The sequence below is a fragment of the Sylvia atricapilla genome, chromosome 2 (genome assembly GCF_009819655.1).
Source record: "Sylvia atricapilla isolate bSylAtr1 chromosome 2, bSylAtr1.pri, whole genome shotgun sequence".
Lineage (NCBI taxonomy): Eukaryota > Metazoa > Chordata > Aves > Passeriformes > Sylviidae > Sylvia > Sylvia atricapilla.
Window position 1 is genome coordinate 63,787,103 of NC_089141.1, and position 24,093 is coordinate 63,811,195.

A 24,093-nucleotide genomic window follows, 5' to 3' on the forward strand; every position below is an offset into this window, starting at 1 on the left:
ATAGCCTCTGGAGCATAGTGTGGGGTTTTTAAAATATTCTCATTGTCCTGAATTTTCCCACTTGACTCTGTTCATGCTTAGTCATTAATTTTACATACAGTTTCTTTAAAAGTGAACTAAAGCACCATGTTGGAAGAAAATCTGATTGATTAACCATTCACCTCAGCAGAAAAGTCAGGAACATATTTGATTTCCATCAGGTTCATATATATACAGCTATAAAATGAGGCGTAAATTGCAATAGATAGCAATTTCAAAAAAAATGGGAAAAATTTTATGTAAGAGTATAAGTGCTGAATGAGAGAGTTGTATAAGAGTACTTTGAAACATATATGTAACTGTATATTCATTCTGTGCTCTTCCTTTGCTTTTTGGGTGATAGATAACAGGATTATGTACCTTGAAGTTTAAAGGTGTAGCTAACAATGACCTATGAACACTATGAAACAATTGTCTATTTATATGTTACTGCCTGCAATCAATAACACCTTCTGTTTAAGTTAATCAATGTTGTTTTTAATTGATTCGTTTGAGCTGAAAACCTGCCAAAGTACTGAGTCTTGGTCAGGGAGATAGGGAACATACTTATTGCTGTTTGGTTTCCGTGCACTGTAAGATAATTTCAGTATTTATCCATGGTCAATGAAATATGAAACAAAATAATCTTTAACGTCTGTTTCCTCATCGAGTATTCCAGTATCAACAGTAAAAGACAGATGAACTAGCAAGATATGTTTTAAATGTCTAGTATACAATCTAGGTTTAAAAGCTAAACTATATTGGATAGTCTGTCAAGCCAAAAAAAATCAGTAGAAAAAGTGTCTTTAAAACTTGTGAGCTCTTAAAGCTAGTAAGGCTTAGGAGAAATAAAACAAGATATTTAAATTAGTGTGCATAGAGAGAGCCAAGCTCTTTCTAAAATGTATAAAAATTAAGAGAACCTATTTTCAGAGATATATCTTCTGCAACAGTAATGAAATTCAAGGTGGTGCACACAGATTAATGTTGTTATTTATTATTATGTATATAATTTCATTGAAGTGAATAGCACTGTTCACATGAATAATAAGTGCATGACCCTGACATTAATACAAGGTGTTACACAGTGAAGTCAAAAAGCAGCTGAAGTTTAAGGCACTAATCAGAAAGAAAATGAAGCATTATGTGTTACTGCAATCAGAACAGTGTTGAACCAGCAAATATTTTATGAAGACTGAACAAAAATAAAGTAGAATCAGGTGGACGATCCAAGGGGAGTTAGTAAGGCAGCTCCACTAAACGTCACTGAGGGTTAGACACTAATATTCTAACAGTGTCTTACCCTAAAGACCATCACTAGGTCTGAAAATTAATTTTCTTTTGAGCATAAGAAAGACAAAAGAAGAGCAATGAAGAAAATACACTACCCTTTAGCTTCTATAATTGAACAGTGCATGTGCATTCATTTTCACCAGTGCATCAATTTGTTTGACAAACTCTTGCATGCAGAGATGGATCAATAACAAAACAGATATTACTCCCCAGTGGGTCACTACAATGGCTTTGCTCCATTCCATTGTCTTTCCCACACATTTCTGTTAGCTCAAATCACTACTCTTACCTAGGGAGGTGCTAGAATAATCCAAAGGAGAACAGTCGCATTATAGAGACAGTCTCATCTTATGCCTGCAGTTAACCAAAACTGAAACCAGTTGTCTTACTGTTCTTTAGAAATCTTAGAAATGGAAAACTTAAAGAAGAAACCTGAGAATCAGACAGGTAAAAAGAAAAATGCAAAATCTATGAATCTATGTCTCAGATTGCTCACATTTTCACAAGACATTATTTCACATTGGAGACCTTCAAAGTGCTTCTTGACTCCTAGGCTGAATAAATTTTAATTGATAAATTAAACGGAAACGTTTGGTTTTTTTGTTTGGCTGCTTTTTTTTTTTTTTTTTTTTTTTTTTTTTTTTTTTTTTTTTTTTTTTGTGGGGTGATTTTTGGTGGTTTTTGTTTGTTTGTTTGTTTTAATCTCGCCTAATGGAATAACAGGCTAAGTGGCCTAAAAATCACAGAAATGTTCAACTCGAAACAAGTCAGTCCACTGTTTTGTCATTGCTGCTTCACAGAACCTTTTTATATTTCTATGGGTCTAGAATCGTCAGCTGTTTGTTTCCATAAACAGCCTAGCTAAGTAGCAGATGTTTCCTTGGGCAGTTATTCAACATATCTAGAAAAAAAAAATCCCTTTGCCTTCCAGGCTTCTGACAGCTTTGTTTCCAGCTCCTGACTTCTTTTCCCTGCTGAAATGTTCAACCTTTATAGCAGGCCTGCACAACAGGTGGGCTGTGGGTCTCTTGCAGTTTGAAAAACCATTTGTTTGGCCCTTCAGCTGCTGAGAAGCATCATGTACTGTTTGATTTGCCCAGCTGCCAAGAGGCAGCAACAAGATGTCCAGCAGAAAATGCATATCTCCTGGCTTGTCACTGATCCCTCAGAATGCATGTACCTCCTAGTCAGCCACCTGGTCAACCAGCAGCCACATGGCTCCAAATCATACATACACATTGCCTTGCAGGTCAAGGAAGTGACATATTAAGAAATATTTGGGATATTCAGAAGTAGTACTTGGCAGGGGAGGAGGTGAAACAGAGGTGGAAGGAAAATGGGAAAGCAACAAGAGAGGGGAAGATGAAGCTGTGTTGAAATGGATCAATGGGGGAGAATGAATGTCACATGGGAAAATGAAAATATATTTTCATTCTGCAAATGACCTGATACATTCATTTGAGAATCCTGGCTCTATACTAAACCCAAGCACCTTTCTGCTGGAAGTCTCATGCAACAATAAATGAGTAACAACAAATCCAGAGTACTTACTAAGTGGTGATAAAACCAGAATAACAGATGAACAGGTGTCAATTGAATAAAAATGAAGACTTTACAAGTTGATATACATAGAGAGACATTTAGCAGTTCCAAGAGTTTTAGTAAGGAAAAAAAGGCAAGAAAAATCTTGATAAAATCTATAAACAATCAGGTGCTTTTCTTAGCTTTAATCAATTAATACTTTAGAGAACATATGGCAATTGTTTTATATGGCATTACACAGATGGATGACCTAATCTTTAGGCAGATATGGATGCAAATGGAATTGCTTTTGATAAAGGGGGATGTGGAAAGGAACAGACAGAAATGCAGAGATAGGAGATAGAAGCTTTAAGAGAAAGATGCAATTATTGAAAGAACTCTACAGATAAAAAAATGTACTTAGCACTCGTCATCATAGTCAATACCATGCAAAAAATAAATGAAGAAGAGATGAAATAGACGATATCTTAGTTAAATGTGCTGCAAAGAACACTCATGTCCATAGAAAATAAATAAATGTTCTGTCATTTGAGGATATTGAAAACTGTTTTAAAAAATCATTAGTTGAGAGTAGCCCTGCACTGGAAAATGTATCCTATCTATGATTGGCAGCCACCAGTATTCTTCTCTAAGTCTACAAACATGAACTTATAAAAATACTCAAGATTTACAGAAATTAGGACAAGAAATCTGATGTGATCAGAATTGGAAATAAGGACAGAATATGTGACTGGGGGAGTAACTGAGACTGGCTAAGTACATACATAGAAACATGGAAACCAGGGCACTGGAAGACATTGTGAAATAAAGTACTAAAAATGATTGGGTGACAGACAATGAATGAGACTGAAATTGGGGTACTAAATTATTTGCATTAATAGACAAGAACAAAACTCTGGTTGAGAATAGAAGGAAAGAGGGGAGACAGAACACAGCTAGGGCAAGAAAGTCAAGTACAATCGTAAGAGGTTTCTTAGAGGAAGAAATCTGAGGTTTCTTAGAGGGAAAAAAATCACGATGAGTAACTGGACATTTGGCATACAGATAGAATGTTACGAGTCAGTATCTGAAGACATCTGGATCTTGATTAACAAGGATATCAGGTAGAAGAAGTCAAAACTTCAGGGGCTGGAATTATGACCAGATATAAAAAGAAACATGTTGAAAGGAGTGAGGAAAAAAGGGTCAAGAAAGAAATTAGAAAACTTGAAAGTTGTTATTAAGATTGATTGAAAACCCAGAAATGAGGGAGAACCAAGAAAAAGAAAGCTTGACGGAAACAGTTAGAGGTGATACAGGTTGCAAGAAAAATGAAAGGAAGATTCTGTGAATGTCAGTCTCAGAACGTATCTGTAAAACTGCCATAGCAAAATGGCCATTCTTTAGGCCACACTGCTCATTTTATGGTATTACAGTTTATCCATTGCTTGGTTAGCTTTATCACTGTCAATCTTAAGATTCAATTCCATATGGATTTCAGGTGTTGTCTCACGGTGAAATGTCTGACTTTGTAGTTTACTTGTTAAGAAGACAACCCTAGGAGATTGTTACCTATGACAATAGTGAAGCAAAGCCCTCAGCTGTTGGGAAATGAAAAAGATTTAATATATGAAAGAAATTTAGGCAATAATTTACAACTATTTGGTAAAGCATGATGTCTAATTATGGAAAAATTATATATAAACCAAGTGTTATATAAAGCATAAGAGACACACTGACCACTGAAGATGAAGAAAATATTGGATAGATATTCCTTTATTCACCTATATTTTTGTCCCCTGCACTGAATGAAACAAGGTACTGTGAAAAATACAGTATCTAATCATATAATTAAAGATTGTATCATAACACATGCACAAAGACAGTTGAACAAAGGTGCGGAAGACAACCTTAATTCTACCACTTCCTAATTTTGGAATGCTTGACTTCGCAGCCTTGATAATGGCCTTTTCCAATAAAGTTTTTGATCTCATAAAAAATATCATCACATATTTCCACATACTTTTGTCCAAGATTTATATATCAGAAATAGAACTGTGTGCAGCAGCTTCACAGAACCACCAGAAGTTCCTTTTCATTGTGGAAGTCCCTCAGATACTCATCTTTCAAACACAAATATAACAAGAAAGAATCAAGGACTATCAGTTGCTGAGATTATTATGTGGATTTTGCTTGTTGAAAAATAGATTAAACAAGTTTCAAACCAATGCAGAAACAATTTAGGTTAGGTTTCAGGGTAAATGACTAAAGCTGTATATAAGCAATTTTTATTAATGTGGAGGGCAACTGCAGGGCAGCTTCCCCCTAATATTTGGGCAGCAAAATGCACACTTGCAATGGGGAAATTTAAATCATAATTTGTTTCTTGCTCTTGTTCAGTAGCCTTCAAAGGCTTTACAAAGAACTTCATACAGGACCATGCAAGTCAGTGTGCTGAGTTGCTGTTATTTTCTTTCCCTGTTTCTGGATCTGTTCAACATCTCTGTTTCCTGCCTTGTCCTTTCTAGGAGGGGAAAAAGACAGATGGCCTAGAAGGCTTTGTGTGGATGGTAGCTGAGTGGGTCTTTTTCTTTCAGCAGGAAAATATAATCTGAAACCACTTAGCATTACACTTAGCTGAACTGTAAATATGAGCCTAGAGAAGTGGTGGTGAAGAAAGGGAAGATGTCAATGGGAAAGGGCTTAGAAAGGGTAAGTTCAATTTGCTAAGGGACAGTGAGAGTAGATAACAGACACATCTGGAGAAAGGCTGATAATGTGCTAGAAGAAAAAAAATAATATTTGCAGCAGAATAAGGAACTGAGGAGTGAAAATTTGACCAATGGACAAGGAGGATAAATTTTCTGCTAGAGGAGAATGCATAGCTGAGGAAAAAACTGATTGAGAGTGAACAGGATGGAAGAACTTTGAGAACACAGAAAATGCAAAGGGCCTCTTGCTACAAAAACAGACATTTTGGGTAAAAAAACAGATAGACCTGAGAATTCAGGGAACTAAGCAGGGTAAGGAAGACTTAGGAGAAAATGATGGAGCTGATTTCAGGAGCAGCTGGAATGATGGTATGCAGAAGATGGAAATTATTTGGAAGAAAGCAGAAAAGGTACGAGCTAAGGCAATTGCTAGTAAATTTGAAATAAATGGAAAAGACAAAAAAAATTGCAGCATGAAAGGGGAAAATTTTATTAATCTTCCTCTTCTTACCAGGATAGCTTTGGGACAAAAGCACAAAACCATTTGTGAGCAATTTGGGGAAAGGAACACGGCAAGGAAAGAATGGTCTATGGTAAGATGGTGCAGAACTAGAACACTTCTAGAGGATTTTAGAGAATGTGTAAAGTAAATGGTATTGCTTGAAATTAAATAGAATGAAAATGAAGGTACCGGTCTTGGGGAGGAAACTATTGGGAGATAGAAAATTGGGAATATGGGGTATATAGAGGAAAAAAACCCATAATAATATAGGAAGGCATATACATGGTAAGTAATCAGATGAGAAGAAAAAAAAAATCAATGGAAATATGAAAGTAAAAGCGGCAGTAAATGTCATTGTTCTAGTGCTTAGTAAGAAGTCTGTTAATAAAACAGTATATAAAAGTCAAACATTATCTTTGTATGGTACCTTTTTGTGTGGGATGAGGGGGTCTTGGGAAACCGGATTGGGAGCTAGGCATAGGCATCTAGTGAACCTACAATATGTATGGAGAAGAGGATAATCTGCTTTATTATTATTTAAAACAGAAGCAAAGAAAACATTTAAAACCAGTGTCTTCACCAGTTCCTAATAGCTCAGTATCTCTTTCTATCGCTCAAAAAAATACGTAAGTACATCTGAGACCCGAATTTGAATTATTTATTATGATTATTTGTTAACATTTTATGAATATTGCAGCAAACTGTTATCTACTCAGTATTTAAAAAACTCAAACACAACCCTAAAATACCCTGCATTGCTTCTTTTTATAGTCTTGTATTCAAATTCCTTTTTATTACTGCTCCCATTTTACAAAAGACTTTACATGCACTAAAAGTGAATCTAAATGAGTGCTACATGTCTAAAAAATAGAACAGAACATACCCCCTTATTGACAAATGCAATTATCTTCTACGCTTAAATTAGTTCTATTCCTTACTCTTCAAAGTGATACTTAAAAATAGCAACATTGTATATAACTTCAAGTTGACAAGTATCCATTTATTTATAATAAATAGTAAACAAAATCTTTAGTTTTAATTACAATTTTCTTGCATAATATTTTCTTAAATGCTGAAATTACACTTTGTATTTCAATTATATCACTTCCCTACAGAGCACTGCAGCTTTCCTACCTTTGTTTGCTTAGTTATAGAACTACATAGCATGCTCAACACAGTAAACTGAAAAATAAAAAATAATAAGACTATTACCCCAGGCATGCTTAGATACTGGGACACAGGTATATTTTTGAAAGGAATAAGAATGTATTTCCCTAGTAATTATTTTTTTCCCCAGAACCTGAAAGATGCAAGAGTATTATATTTTTAATTATGGAATATAGTGTATATAGAATAATGGTATATAAGAAATATTTGCATACGATATTTTTTCTATAGTGCATAATGAAGTGTACAAAATACTATTTACAAGGAAAATGTAAGGACACGATTTGAAATGATAATTGTGACAATATGGTCTTTGTTGCCCCAAACAAAATCCAAGAAAGTACTGGAAAATATTTCAATCATTGGAAAGCTTTTGTAGAGTTCTGCTGGTAAAGGGCCCTATCTGTACTGAGCATGCTTTATTCCAGTGCTGCAGGAATAAAGTGGTTTTCTTTCCCTGCAATTCTTTCTCCTCATTCCTGCCTACAATTGTCATGCTAAATGCTAATTTTGGAACAGAATGCTCTCAGTGCTTCCCTTCCTGATATTCAGGCAGGTACACAAAAAGAAAGAGAAATGTACTGAAACCAGTAGGGATGTGAGCCTGACCAGGCAGACAGGGGAAGCAGACACTACAGATGGAGGTGTGGTTTGCAACAGGGCAGGCTAGTAACAGGGAATGTCAATGCAGCTCTTGAAACGACTGGTAAGGGGAGGAGGCAACAGTAAGGGTCAGACAGAGCCAGGGAGCTGGGGATCACGGAGACAGAAAGAGCTTATAATTAAGGAAATAATCAGGGTAGCACGAAACTAAGTTCAGAAGTGAATGCTGGAAGAATGTGAAGTTGAGAAAAAAAGAAGAGCAATGCAATGTAGAACAAGGAAAAGAGTCAGATTAGCAATTGACAAAAGGTGAGATTTAGGGAGGAGGAAGGCAGAAGAAGGAACTGGGACAGATACAAAGGGATACATAGCAAGGGGGGCACAGAGAAAAGGGAGTTTATGTTGAAAGGAAATACTCCTTCCAGTACTGGAAATGAACACAAAGAGTCCTGACATTTGGCATGACTTGCCTGCTATTAACTGTTTCTTGAACTGTTTTTGAAGCCTGTCACCCTATAATGACTGATTTACATTGAAAACATGTTCCTAACAGTTATATTTGCTTTGTAGGGTTACATATTGCAGTAGATCTAAAAGTTCTGAACTGTTTTATGATGACTGAGCTGAATACATTAAGCTGTAAGACATGAAAACTGTATTTATTGCTTCTTTCCTTTTTCTTAAAACCCCTCTGTTTTAGTTGTATGTTGAGAGTGCAAAGTAGATAATACAGGAAATGTCAGAATTAAGGTTGCCTTTGCAATATGATTCGATATCGCAATCAGCAAATATCATGGTCCAATCTTGAACTAAATAATCATCTTTGAATTTAAGTTTTGTTTTTAATGTGCATCACCTTGGACAGATAAATCAAGGAAAAGTCATTACTGAGAATGTTTCCTGTAAACCCTTGACTTCATTTATTGCAAAAATGGAAATACATGAAATGAGCAGAGGATAGCTGGGAAAGAATGCATAATCATTGTTCAAAAGCTGAAGTGCTATTCTTATATAGTTTCAGAAAAATCCTTTAGAATACATGCTTTAAAATTTGTGATGCTTGTAATATAACTATCCAACTTGAGATTTCAGCCTAGGAACAAGACTGAGTTCAACAACAGTGATTTGATTACATCTGAATGCTACTACCAAAAATGCAAATTATCCTGAAAAATTAGGTCCTTGATATTTGACAGTTAAGCAGATGTCAACGTAATCTGTATTTGACTCTGTTTCCCAGCTATCAAACTGGAATATTCAAAATTTCACTTCCTTGCAAGAATGCTCTGAAGATGGAGCAATTAATGCTTGCAATGAATGCAAGTACTGCAGTGACCAGAACAGCAGCATGGCCTCCCAAGAAATTAGGAGTCTGTTCTGGCATCAAAAGAAGTAACCAAAATATCTGGATTTTAACAAAATGAAATAATGGCTGAATTCTTACCAAATGAATTACATCAAATGGTGCTTTGAATAACACATAAGTTTTATGGGAAGGAAGGCAGGATTCTGGACAGACCTTAACAGACCTTATAACATGTATTCACTTCCCAGGCAACATTTAATCTGGCATTTTCCAACTTCTGTGTTATTGACTTTGCAGACATAACTTGCTTTAAATGCTTTTGTTTGTATACATGTGTTTGTCTTTCATAAGCACTTACTGCATTTTTGTTATTTGTTTATATGTTCAATCCGTTAAAAGCTTCTTGACTTTTTTATTCTGTTGTTACAGCCTCCTTGTGGCACACCAGTAACAACTCCTTGGATGTTAGGAAATGTGATTAAATAACACAGAGAAGATGTCAAATGACACTGTTAGGATGATTGACTTCGAAATGCAAAATAAAGGCAATTGAGTGTGATTACTGGAGCTAATCCTTTTAGGCTCGTCTCTGAAAAATGCACCTTCATTTACCATTGAAAACAATTGTTGTTTTTATTGCTTGGTATTCATGTAGGTAGATTTAGCCTGTTGATAAGAATAGATACTATAACATAAATACTATCTTCAAAATTTGCTCTTTACTTATATCTTGATGTTTGCAGTGTATACATACATTTAGATTCACAGGGGAAGTAATATAGCTCTCTTTAGTATTTCATGTATAAATTTACTCAGCAGATTTGTTTTATTAAAATGTAAATAATGGGATGTGGTAAATGAAAAATCCAAGATGGGAATAAACAGCTTATTTATTGTTAATGCTCAGAGTAGCTTACTGAAACACACCTTTCAGTAACTGCCACTGACTATTAGCTATGAAATTCTCATCATGCCTTGAATGTTACCCATTAGGTTTAGCCATTTGTACAGTTAAATGGCTCAAGATGTTTCAAGCATACCTTTAAAAATATTATTAATTCAAATCAAACTACACATATTCACAAAAACTGCATTCAGCATGTCTGAGATTCAAGCCAGTACTGCTTCAAATTAATTATTCTTCTTTAATTGCTCTGTATAAACAGAAATGACCTATTAATTTAAAGAAAATCTATCAGCACAGAATGTATTCTCTCTTATAAACAAGCAAGATGAACTTGACCTTGTTTGAACTTGTTTTGATGTGGCCCAGATGGTAGGCTACATGCTTGAATAGCAGTCTAAAGCTGAGGAAAAACTCATATAGCAAGATCTAGATTTATAGCCTTTTGCAAATTCCTACCTTGTATTGTCCTTTCAGCATCTGTTCTGCCCCCGCTGCGGTCAGCTTCTATCTCTGGGGTCAGAGAGTCTAGAAACATAGAAAGGTAAGACTGACACATATTTCATTTGATTCTTATAGCCCTTTTTACAACCTGTTACTCCAATGCAGCATTACAATACAATCAACCTTTGTCAGTGTTTTTAATGTTGAACAATGACTGGAGGCCAGGACAATTTTTTGTTAGACTAGGAAGATTAATGAGCAATAGATTTTTCAAACATAAAGGGGGGGAGAAAAAAAGGAAGAAAAAAATTGACTTCTCAAGCTAATAATATAAAATTGTCCCAGTTTGAACATTCTCTCCAGTGAGTTTATTTGCACATACTATATAAAGTAACAAAGCAATAAAGAGAGAGGTATCACTTGAGTGAAGGAAAGGAAAGAGATTTTCTTTTTTTCCCCTTTCCATCATGTTATAAATTTTCAGTATAACAAGATTCTTTTGGCACTTAAATTGAAAGTTAATGACACAGAGGCAAAAATTGGCTTCTTACCATTTAGGACCCTGAGACTATCTGTTGAAGCTGCCTGTTTCAGTGTTTGTTCTGCTTGCTCTCGTCGTTTAGTCTCAAACTCAAGTGCTTCCTGCAATTTCCTCTTTGCCTTCTTTTCCTTCTTTAGCCTTTTCTGAATTATTGCTGTGAAAAGAAAATAACATGTGTACTCCAGTTTGGACCAGAAACTTGGCTTCACGATGACCTATAAAGGGTCCTGAGAAGCACTATAACTGCAATGTTCATATAAACTAATTAATTACACAACAACCATTTAGATTACTTGAAATTTGTTGTAATCACCCAGGAATATTCTAAAATCAACTGTTCTATATGTAAAACTGTATGTGGTATCGAGCAATGACTTTTTTTTTTCTTTTTAAATAAACAGCAGAGAATCTGAGAATTTTCAAATCAGAAAACCTTGGAAACAAGCAATGGAATATATTTTTTGAATCATCTGACATAGATAAGCCCCTGTCTCTGGAAGTGAGGGGGGTTTCAGAATTAATTTCACCATTTCTGTTTCACATAACACAGTCAATAGATACATGGTGATAGAGTTCTTGCCTTCTTGCAGCTTCTCTCACACAAGAGGGGGATCCATCTGCCTGGGTCCTGGGCTGTCTCGACTCTGCTCTGGTCCTTATTTCTTGGAGAAAGGCCCTGAGACTTCTAACTCCCCTCCAAGCTCTGCTTCCTGCAAGCAATCTGACCTCTTGGTGCCTTGTTTCTTCTCCCTATTTATTTCTTTTGCACATTTCTCCTTTGTCTTTCCCTTTTTTCTTTCTTGCTTTCTGTTGTTGCCTGTCCCATCTGCCACCTAACCCTGAAGAACTCACAGCAAATCCTTTATAGTGCTGGATCCTCCAATCAAGTAAATATTACTATGCTTTGTCAAATGTGAGGGAAAATATTAGCAAAAAAAATTGAGTATTTTGAAATTAAATACAGAAAGTCCTTATTTAGAAAAAATGTTTTCCTTGAATCTCTTCAGCTTAAACTCTGTAGGAAAAGGATGGCAAATACAGTGCAGGACTTCATCACAATTTGCTTTTTTAGTTTACCAGTGACTTACAACCGCAAAGGTAAGACTTGCAGAATCTCTAACTAAAGGAGCATATTACAAGTTATGCTCCTGATGGAAAAGGGTAACGTCAACCAATTTTTCTACTCCATTAAAACCAAAGCGGGCCTCTGAAGCAATCATGTAAAGTTGTAGAGCATAGTATTATCTCCCCCACCACACCCCAACTGTTCTTAAACAGCAAATTTAGTGTTTTTATTGACATTCACGTAAAAAGCTTTTTGTCCTAAGATCTTCCTGGATAATCCTTTCCAGGAGATTCTGTTATTGTGACACTAACTAAAAAATTATCTACTAAACTACTCACTAAAGAATTCTTTATACACACCAAAAGAATTATCCTTACCAAACCCAGATGCTAGGAACTGTTACATTTGCATGTCAGGATCTATCTAGCCCTGTACCTCACTGCAAAGTGACCTCTGGTATATGCCCAGGAATGAATGCTGGAAAATACAGAAATGTACTTCCACCAGTTCATACTCCCCAGGGACAGTAGACTCTGATGGTGGTACATTTCACAAAATGCAAATAATGAAACTTTTAAAAGGAGCTGTCATTGTTATTACTCTTTAATTTATATGCTAAGAAGAACCACCTTTTAGATGATCTTGTATATTTTGTGCTGCTATACAGAACCATTCAGGCACAAAATTAACATAAGTACATATCCTGTAGTCAGAATAACTACATAATTTACATCCAAGACTCTGGAATTTTGGTTCTTTCTCATTTTGTACACCAACTACTTTGCAGGCTAATTAACTCATATTATCAAAGAACATCTAGCATCTATACAAAGGCTAAACTAAATACATTCTGAATCATTGCATGGTTTTAATGTTTTCATTATAAGTACTTTGAAAGTGATTGCAATAAATGAGAAGGAAACATATGTTGCTTTCTGAATTAAAATGTCATCATGGCTGACACATTGTAGATGTGACTACAGCAGTCAGAGCCAGAATTAGCAAACCCTTACTGTGTAGCTGCTCACAGAAGAGATATTATCCTACTTTCACCAGCTGATGAGACACATCCTACAGCCTTAGGAATCGTTAATTGGAAAATTTAAAAAGAAGGAAGGAAACAGGACAGCAAATAAGCAGCTCTGTAGAACATACAGTAGCAGCCATGAATCCAATGCTCTATAAACAAAAGGCAAAAATACTCATCTATAGCTACCAAACAGAATTATATTTGACTTGTATTAACATGAAGAGCAAATGATAGATAGATGTTGCCTAATGCTGAAGATCCCCTTCATATAAAGGGTTTGACCCTTATGTGACACAGCAGCTTGTGTTTCTGTGCTGTAGCTTTTAAGTGTTTTTCAGTATTTTCATACAGTATCTCTTCACCTAGCAGAGAATATGGTACATTTCTCCCTTCTTGCTCATGCTTCCACTAAGACATGTGAAACTTTTTTAAGATATGACACTTGCTATCTGAAAAACTGATCATAGGTAAAGGCTCCTATGCATTTTTCTGCCTTTAACTGAAGAATACAATGATTACAACCTGGCCTTATTTTTTCTCTCTTACTTCGATCTGTTTATTTGAAAGAATGATCCATACTTTTCCTTTGTACAGAAGTATCTACTAGCAGAGATAGTAATCCTCATTATATTTGGTTTGCTGCATACCACCATTAACTGTTCAAATTCATTCCTCTTTGGTCTGTTTTCCAAGTGCAAGACTGTCATTAGAGGGATGCATATACAAAAGAAGGTAATGCATCACGCTGAAAATAATATTGCCAATTATTTCAGTAACCTGAACAAAATAAGAGACTATCCCATGGTTTTTTCCTGACATACAACCTTGAGTGAAATTAATTTTGCTTAATTTTATCTTTTCAAAACACATGTGTCTAGCACAGCCTAGTCAACCATGTGACCTCTGGAGTTAAAGGGAAGAGAAAAAGGTCTTCACAGTACAATTGACTCCACCTACCTATCTGAGAACAGGCTATACAAGTTTCTTTTTATTGTCCAGAAAGTGCATTTCTATTGATTAAAATGAGATGCTTAATTTGTAAATGGCAAAACTAAAGTAAGGTCAGGTGGGTTCCCCCCAAACATTTTCCGTTTTGCATGTGATTGTACAACTCTAAAAAGGAACATATATTTGAGCACTTGTGAGAAAGATGTGAAGACTAACCAAATTACTTTAGTCTTTTTCCAAATTACTTTAAAAGTGTAAGTAATACAATTGTATTGAGCAGAATGGACCAAGGGATGATTCATGGCACAGGTGTGATAACTGTGTGTGATAACAGCAACTGTCTTTCAAAATACATTCTCAGAAGTTAAAAAAGAGTAATTAATGATGTGAAAGTCCTACCCTTTAATGGGTCAAGGCATGAAGCAGGATTACATTGTGTACTTACTGCTAGCATATTAGTTTAAGGCATAATGACATTGGTCTTGAATCCAATTGTTCTTGGGATTCTCTGTTTAGGTGGTTACCAGAAAATTAAACAGGACAAGAAATGACTTGTAACTATAGGCCTGCAAACATACATATCTGACTTGTCATGGTCTGAGTTAAACAGCAAGGGTGTCACAGAGGTTAACTGTCCTTGCAAAGTAATCAGGCACTATGAAAGGGTGAGACATACAGAGACAGAGAAATGAATGCATAAAGAAAGATAGAAACATGCTCGTAATGCAAATAGTTAATGCAAATCACTCCAAACTGCCTCACCTTCACTAACAATGTAATTATTTAAAAGTCTCTAACATGTACAGGCTTTACAGTGGGCTGATGTTAATGCTACAAATGCTACTAATGCTTCTGCTTCATCAAGAAGAACCTTCACTGTTACTTCTACAAACATGTATTTTATCCACTATGTATTATAAAGAGCTCATATATTACCATTATCTTTTTATTTATTACATGCAGTTTGCCTAAATATGCACTATAAGAACAGAGCAGAGTTCCTAAAAACTTGCAGATTCTTAAATACGATACAAATTGTCTGTATTAAGTAGCTGTCCCTTTTCCTAATGATCATGACCTGCAAAAGTCTGTTACAGCATGTAGGGTATTTATAATTGCTTATGCATTACTGATGTAACACTATTCAAGAAAAAATGTTAAGACAAATGAGTCCAAGTCTCCTGAAGACCCTATACAAAAATTAGGCAGGTTATAAAACACCCTTCACTGCAGTCAGCTGAGACCTAACATGATTTACGGGGGATAAACCTTCGAAAAAACACAGGTGTTTGATAGAAAATTGTTTCCTAAGGAAATAAATTACAAGGTGTCTATGTCTGCTTAATCAAGATACCTCTGTTCTTCTGCTCCACAGCCAACTGTTTTTCAAGTGTTTCCCTCAGTTCTCGTTCCCTGAAGAGTTCCATCTTCAGCTCTGTTTTTTCCAGTTGAACCTGTTTCTCTTGAGCTCTGGCATTGTCTATAGCAACCTTTAGTAGACCCTGTTCAGAGATAAAGTTGGATATTTGGAGAACATTAGAACAGTTGACATAATAACTAAATACCTTTATTTTTCCTTGATAGTGATGTGATATTTTAAAAATATTATTTAGAAAATAATTCTGTCACATCATCAAAATTATCTATTATCAACATCAATTTTTAACTGGAATTAACTTTTTAACAGGTGGACAAAAATCTGTAAAAAGCTGGGAGTCAGGTTTTCTTACAAAATGCAAACTCACCTCTCACTGTGCATATAACTTGTGTGAGAAATATGCAGGAACAGGTTTGCTCCTCTTAAGGGAAACTGGCAAGCTTACAGTCACATCATACACACAATTCAGTCTCTAGTTCAACTCAAGCCAGTGGAAATTAGATAAAGTAGAAAGCCTCTTTCAAAGCCTTGCCATCTTGCTCCTCATCCTTGTTAACTACTATTAATTTCAAATATTGACATGTATAATTTAGATTCCATGGAGTATAGGTATGTTGGGATAGTAAGGAAAGGACAGTCACTATGCAGGAAGACATCTCTGTTTTAACAAGCCTCTTCCCTGATTTGTATGATTATTATCTCACATCAGAAAAACAAAACACAATCATCTCTTGATTTCGTGACCTGAGATGGCTGATACAAACTCTACTTGTCTTTCTGTTGTTAGTGTATCAGGAAATAACAATTCAGATGATTTTAAACTTCTTATGAGAATTCCAACTTCAAAACTCCTTCTCCTTTTGCAAGGAAATACGATGATCCTGGCACAGCTAACAGTGTATTATTAATAATATTAACTAGATAGTTAGGACACTGAAACAGGGGATCAAAATATAAGGAGAAATGGATTTGAAATACATGAACATGCAAATATCTTTTTCCCTTTCCCAAAAGCATGGCCATCAGGCTCTTGGGTCTACACCCGAATCTCTCCTACTGAAGCTATCATAATAAAGTAGATAATTAAGCACGGATATTCACATATGAACCTCCATGGATATGAAACTAACTCTCTTATATCCTAGGCAAGACTCCTGATAACTATACCATAGGGATAATTTAACCCAACAGAGATTTAATTACTGATATAAAGCAAAACAATGCCAACAAGAGAGACAGAACAGTACTCGCCAATGGTTCTGCTAGGGAAACATTCAGCTAACAGATATAAGATTCCCACTCAAGACCTGGTTTGAGCACTACAGGCAAAAAACCATGATGCCTCTCTTCTAAATAAGCTTCCTCACCCCTCAGCCACACTTCCTAAATAGGATTCTGGGGTTTTTTGGTTTTTTTTTTTTTTTTTTTTTTTTTTTTTTTTTTTTTTTTTTTTTTTTTTTTTTTTTTTTTCAATTTTTAAAAATATCTCTCGAAGAAGAATAGAAAAAGAAGCAAGTACAATGATACCTGAGAAATAGAATTTTTTTTTGAGTGTTAATCTGCACATTTATCCCACTAGTCTTCCCAGTGTCAATGATTGCTGTAAACTATGTGTCCTCCAAACTTTTAGTTCTGTTTTCAGAGCCTGTTATTTTCAGTACTTCTCATCCTCCTTCTTAAATTGTTGCTTCAAATCTTGTCTTGTTCAGAGCTTAATGCTCTGCAGCTCTGTTACACTTCAACCCATTGAAGTCAACAGAAGCTAAAAGAGCCCAACACCTTCTGACTGCAAAGCCCATATGGTCAGCAAAATTATATACACTAAGTAAGAACAGAACCATGTTTAGAAAAATGGTACCAATGGTAACACAACAAATGACCTTTAAACAAATGTTTAAAGTTTAAGCAGTTTTCTTTTGCTGTTGTCAAATAGCTAAATCACGAAGGTATTTTTGGGTTGAATGTTAAACCCGAATAATTATTAGAGAAAAACAAAGAAATCTACCTGTAAAGCTCTCCATACATATGCAAAGTAAAATACCATTTGAAGTATCAGGAAAGTGTTTACAATCTATTTTCAGAAGTTAATATTAATTCGAATTCTGTTCCTTTTCCATGGCCATATTCTCCTATGTCTGGGACATTTGAATGAGTAAGAAACTGAAGCAGGACTTGTTTATCAAGTTTATCCTGCTTCTGGCTTATGCTTAAACTCTAGAGTGTTTTAATCGCCTCCTATTCCTCAGTTACTGGAATATGTGAATCATCCAAACCATAGGTAAGCCAGATCAAGAGAAATTACATGAACAGTGTTTTTGATGAAAAGTGTATTGTCTAGTAAGTTTAAAGCTGCAAAAACTGTCTTCTCAAATTCCTAAATCCATCTTGTTTAACAATAAAATCAAGCCGCTAAAGCAACTGCCATCTTTACTCAATTCAACTACATTCATGTACATGTTTCTTCTTCATCAGGAACAAACAATTAGTAACAAATGAAAGAGATCATTACATCAAGTGCCCTTTTAGATCACCCCAATTAAAACTTTAGTTTAGCTGTATTTTAATTCTAAGATACCAAATTCTAATTTTCTGCTCTGATTGCTCTTGTTGACTTATCTTTGAAAGATGTACTCTCGGTGCAAAGCCTAGAGATTATTTAGCAAGATGCCAATGTTGGCATCACTTAATGTGTTGATTGGTTGTATTATCAGTAGCAGTTTAAAATAAATTACTATTAAACTATTATTGTCCTTGGCTGAGAAAACACAATATTTTTGTGTTCTTTAAATATGAAACAATCACTATGAATAAACATGGAGAATAACACTAGAGTGTAACACTGATGTGTGTAATTTTATATTAAGAATTGCTGCAAAGTAAGAAGCTGCTAAAAGATTATTACATTTTCTATTGAGTTTCTGCACCACACTTCCTCCCCCAGTCTTTCCTTTTTTTATACTTGCTAACATAGCTAATGGTAATACATTACCTATTGCTGCTGATTATGTCTGAAAAATATTAGCTTTTTGGAGCCAAAATCCACTAGGGACTACTTATAAGCTACACAAAATTAAGTTTCATTTTTAGAAGTTAAATCAGTGCACATCAGTAGGCATCCAATAAAAAAAAAAAAAATCTGCACTAGAGCCAAACTGATGCATATCAAAAGTTCTGTTGTTGCCAATGACAGCACTAACTCAAAAATACTGGAAACATTCAATATCTCTCTTTTTCAGTGCAGAAGGGGTTGAAAAAAACTAAAAATGTGCAACATCTAAAAAATCATCAGTGCCCCCTGGAACAGGAATAGCAATTTCAGGGTTGCATGAAATTCTATTAATTCTCCCAGTGGATCAGCTGTAGAAGATTATACAAAATACAGTATGTACAACTTGTATATGCTATGGCTAATCCTCTAACCTGATATTAAATCAATATGCTGCCAATGACAATGGGAAATGCAGTGCAACATAGGACATTAACAAAAAGAAAATATTTCTCTTTAGGGAAGGTCAGATGTTACGGAGGCTGGATAATGATAATTGCATTGAACATGCTGAGGTTCCAGATTTGTTTTTAATACAGTATGGCTCTATCTGGAGCCTGGATTTAAGCATGGCCATTCTTCTCAATGTCTCTCTTAATTTTTATTGCAATGCAATGTCAAAAAATGGACATTTTATTCCCTGGAGATTTATAGATCATTCAGATTTGTTTACTTTACTTTTTTTAGTATTTTTCACTGACAAATCCTTTAGAACTGTCCCAAACACAAGGCTAAGTTGATAGATGTGTTTCTTCCCATCCTTTGATCTGAGAATACCATCATATAAAGGCAGCTTCATGATCCTACAGAACCTAAACATATATCAAATCTCAACCCAGTCTTAAAACCAGTATTATTCATCACTATTTTTAAATTATGCAAATAATGTGTTGCCTGCTTTGAAAGGGGTGGAGGGGAAGGTGTATAGAAGCTCCTTCTCTTTCTAGCTGCATCTATAAGTGTGTGTTCCACCTAACAGAATTTAGTTGGCAATACATTTATATGTGACATCAAAATGACCTTGCTAATTAGTCTGACATTCTATCTAGAAGATCATATCCTGTTTCCAACAACTGCCCACATTGAGTGAAAAAGGAAAACTAGAAGATCAGGGCATGCACATTAGGAAGTTTTCCTAGTCAAAACTCCTGGCTTCCAGAGGGTTGTAGCTCAGGGGCTTCTTTCTGCGGTATTAGCTATTCATGGTGAAAACACTTCAAATGTCATTCCTTCTCTTTTAGTCAAGAAAATATATATAATTTGTACACTGTCATCATTAAAAGTATCTAGTGAAAAGCTCTAGGGAAAAAAAATATATATACATACAATTCTAGTCAATTTCACACATTAATTTTTGAATATCTGCTATTTATAACTGAGCAGTGACTGTGAGCAACACAACACAGTTAGAATACCTCTAGAGATGACTCCTGAGAAAAAATTTTTTAATATCTCAGGTTGCATACTTTACCACAGAAAAAGGCATATGACACAACTATATTTGTCATTCATACTTTCTGTGAAAAATAAATTCATTCTCTTGAATTTTAGCAGAAGACAGATAAAATAACATGAAGTAAAACTGGGACTTTTTTTACTTTATCCACTGTTTGCACTGTTTTTTCCCTTACTATTTAGACATAGATAGTAACAGTGCAGGAGACTCACAGCAATAAAGCTAACAGTTTTCTTTGTTTCCAAAGGGGGATATAGTTTGTAACTATACACTGCTTTTATTAATATCAATGGAATCAATTACTAATATCAAACTTCCAAATTATTTCATGTATCTCTTTAAAAATATTTAGCAATAAAAACGTGTCAATATAATACAAACTTGATACAAAAATACAGCTATCATGGTGCAACTATATCAACCTTTAGATATTAATGCAACCCTTAGATATTAATGGACATTCAGTTCAGGGACAGTAGAGATTCAGACTCTAAAAGCTTGAAAGAACATTACTATTACCCAAGAATATTGAAGCATCGTGAAAGGCCGTGGCTGTAACATACTTTGGCATAATCAGGGCATGACTCAAAAAGGTAAACTCATGTGAGGGGTATGGAGACATCTTTAGCCTTCTCACTAGCACATACACAGCATTTTGCTCTGACTCACTTTCCCCCACCTTTCATCCTCCCTGCAACTGCACTTAGACTTACAGCATTTAATCCAGAATAAATCTACAAATACACTCTGTGAAAAAACAGACGTAGCACTTGATTTAAGTTCTCTGGGAAAATTTACTTTCCCTTCCTTTTAGATGTGCAGATATAAATCCAAATAAGAAAATATATTCCCAATCTTTTTCCTTCTTTAATGTGTGTATTTGCCTAATTTTATTTTTTAGAGCTTATTATTTGTATTTCAGCAGTCTCTAGCAAGAACAATGCTGGTTATTCCGAGTATTGTACATTGTTATTATCTCCACTGTAAATGTACAAATAATTAAACATTGTATTTGGCTTAAAAAAGTATTTATGGAGAAGTAAGAAAATCCCATATATATGGTATACAGAAAGACATACTGGTGACAGCAGAAGCAAATAGGCTTGCTTAATGTTTGCCTAGAATTATGAATTCATGATCAGGGGCCATCCACTTAACTTTAGTATGGATAGAAGAAAGAGACTCGTTTGTGCTCTAAAAAATGGCTCAGACTTCTAAAACAATTAAAGTTAGGCAACAAATTCCCCTGAGTTCATCAGCATCTCGAGGACTTAAAGCACATTTGTTTTCAAATAACAAAATCTTTAGAAATTTTGTTCGCATACCCAAAAAAGCACTGTCCCAATGACAAGATTTAGGATCCTTTTTACCCTGTCAGAGGTAAAAATTAGAGCTCCTAGTGCCCGTACAACACCCTAAATCCTGTTCTTGTTTCTGTTTAAACCAGGGCATTCTCTGCAAGCTGTTTTGGAGGCCACGAAGTCTGTATTATTCAGATCTTCCAGATCCTGCACCTCACACAACTGAATATACAGAAGGGCATCATGGCAAAGACATCCACCATGAAGTCCATGCATATTGGCGTAGCCGGAAGCTCCTTGCCTGTATATTTCTGTCATGATCACATCCCTAAAATGTGGGGATGATACATCTGCTACCTCCAGCACAACGTGTGGTATGTTGTGGGCGCTCTCCAGACCCATGACCTTACAAAAAATGAGGACTTGCATTTCACAAGTAGATATATACCCTTTCAGTGAAAGGACACATGCCTATTTTCAGCATGAATGACCCTGGGGGAAAAAGAGCAGTGTTTACCAAATCCACTCATGAAGCCGTTGGCAATCTCTTTGAGGAAGTTAGACCTGCTCCACTGCTGCAACCAGAGAACAGTGAGGGATCACACTGCTCCACCTCCCTATGGAAACCACATCTCTGCTGAAAGGGACACAAAACATATCAGGTCCAAAGGACAGCAAGGAGCCATTTACTCAGTGAAGAGAGTCCTTCTAATTCAGGTAATAAATGCATCACGGGTTTCAGGTGCTGCTTATGCATTTCCTAGCAAAGTCACAAATTACACTGCAATCAGGAACCATGGTACAGAATAGCCTCTTTCCACAGACACCATCAACAAATTTGAACTTGTAATCAAATACCTAAAACACTGTTCTGGGAGTGTCAGCAGCACAGTATCTAACTCATTGGTGGGTATGGGGTAACCCCCTTTCATTGCAATAGCAATGAAATAATAATATGGAAACCATTTTAAATGGCGTTGATAACAAAATTGCCACTACTGTCCATACGATATTGTAGTATACTCTACTGCTGTTAAAGTCAACTTTTCCTACACAGATGGGAAAATCAACTAATTTCAGTTATTTTTTATTTTATGAAGCAGATTTCTAATGTTATCCTGATAAAAGTTGAACTTGGAGCAGGGGAGAGGGAGGGAAATGCCTTTCATATACTGTTATGAAAGGATTCCTAGAAATCTGTGAAAAACGTGTATTGTGATGTGGGGACATACTGAAAAAATCCAGAAGGACTTATGTCCCACCACTTTACACTAATAGATGATTTGTAATGATGTGGAATTTCAAGGTAAGGAGCAGGATATTTAAAAGCACTACAAAAGAAGGCATAAAACGGCATCTGGTTTGTTTATGATATTGCCTTTTATTTTATCTTTTCAGTCCAGGTAAGGCTAGAATTTTTAAAAAAAAAACCCTAACGACTGAATTTCACATTCACATTTTCTGTAAAACAAAACTGAATGCATTCTTGGAAAATTAATCCTGGTCATTTATCCTGAAGTAGTGCAGCACTCTCAAATTCAATCACAAGATTAGCTAACCTGTTGATGCTAAATGCTTTGCTCATTAGGTTGCTGTCTAGAGACACTGAGTGCAGACATTTGTCAAAAAAATTACTAAGAAACTTATCTGTACATGTATGCACAGCTAAAAATTTACTAACTGTATTTCTGCCTTAAAAAAAATTATAATCTTTACAGATTGAAGCAGATATGCTAAAAAAATACTGCTATCAAATTATCTTGGTTCATGGTTTAATATTTAAGATACTAAGTCTGAGAAGTCGTCATAAATATTCTTTTTCAGACCAGACAGAGATAGTAATACTTACTTTTTAAATAGCAGTATTTTCCCATTATTAGACCTCAAAACACAACTAATGAATGGCTCATATACTTTTCATAAAACAATTTTGAAGTGCCATAAACTTTAATGAGATTGCTTCAGACAGTAAAGTGAGCAGGATTTGGCCCTGCTCTGTCATAGCCTGTGCTGGATAGAATACAGTTGATTTTATGTGTTTACAGGAATGAGCAGGAAATATATGGTGACAAATTAGAAGTTGGTAGATGCCCAGACAAGGCTTCTCTGGAATATGCAATATGGCTGATTATTTCTGGCACTATCATTTTCCTTCTGAGTGCAATATACAACCATATTGTTGCAAAATTTGCATGTGGGGAACACAAGATAACCGAATTTTTGGACAAAAAGATATTTATTTAGTCTAATATGAAACACTAGCAATTTGGCTTCAAGCTATACATAGTGTATGCTATAAATAATATTTGAACACAGCTTTACTGAACACACAACAGACATTGAGACTACCAAATAGGAAATCTGTATAAAATTAGGAAATACCCTTTGAAGTCTACTCTTTGAAGACAGTACTTTAAGTGAAATGAGTTTATTTATAAAATAAGTGCTTTTTGTAAATGGTTTTATGAGAGACACATTTCAAATAGCTTTAAATATAATTTCCACCATGCCACTCTAGCAATTTGAAATAACTATTTATTAAAGAACTCTTTCTCTGTTTAGTAAATGAGATAAAGTTAAACAGTAAAATACATTTCATTAACTTGTAATAAAAAGAGCACTGAAGACAAATGCTGTTAAACACACCAATGTAATTTACATTGAATTTTCTGCTCTGGTTTAATATACAATCTGTATTTTTATGTACTGTATCTGACAGCTTCTAAATTCAGCTGTTTGCTGTGGTTCCTTTAAAACCTAAATTACAAGAAAGTTTCAGTAAATCAGTTGATCCAAATAATCTTACAAACTGATTAAGCTAGAATGGTTTTATTAATTTAGACAAAACTGGCTCCTCT

The 24,093-nt window shown here is 35.1% G+C and overlaps 1 protein-coding gene across 5 annotated transcripts in view; it reads right to left on the reverse strand.

Annotated features, from left to right (window-relative positions):
- DACH1 (dachshund family transcription factor 1) overlaps positions 1-24,093 on the reverse strand; it is a 355,298-nt gene that overhangs the window by 26,577 nt on the left and 304,628 nt on the right. For 3 of the 5 annotated variants that reach the window (XM_066313379.1, XM_066313376.1, XM_066313375.1), the window contains 3 exons: positions 15,409-15,556; positions 11,021-11,164; positions 10,485-10,553 (listed from right to left, as the gene is read on the reverse strand). In XM_066313379.1, the coding sequence (XP_066169476.1) occupies positions 10,485-10,553; positions 11,021-11,164; positions 15,409-15,556 (361 nt within the window). Of the gene's footprint in view, positions 1-6,472; positions 6,540-10,484; positions 10,554-11,020; positions 11,165-15,408; positions 15,557-24,093 lie in introns of all 5 variants that reach the window. The other 2 variants (XM_066313378.1, XM_066313377.1) reach the window with 1 other exon arrangement.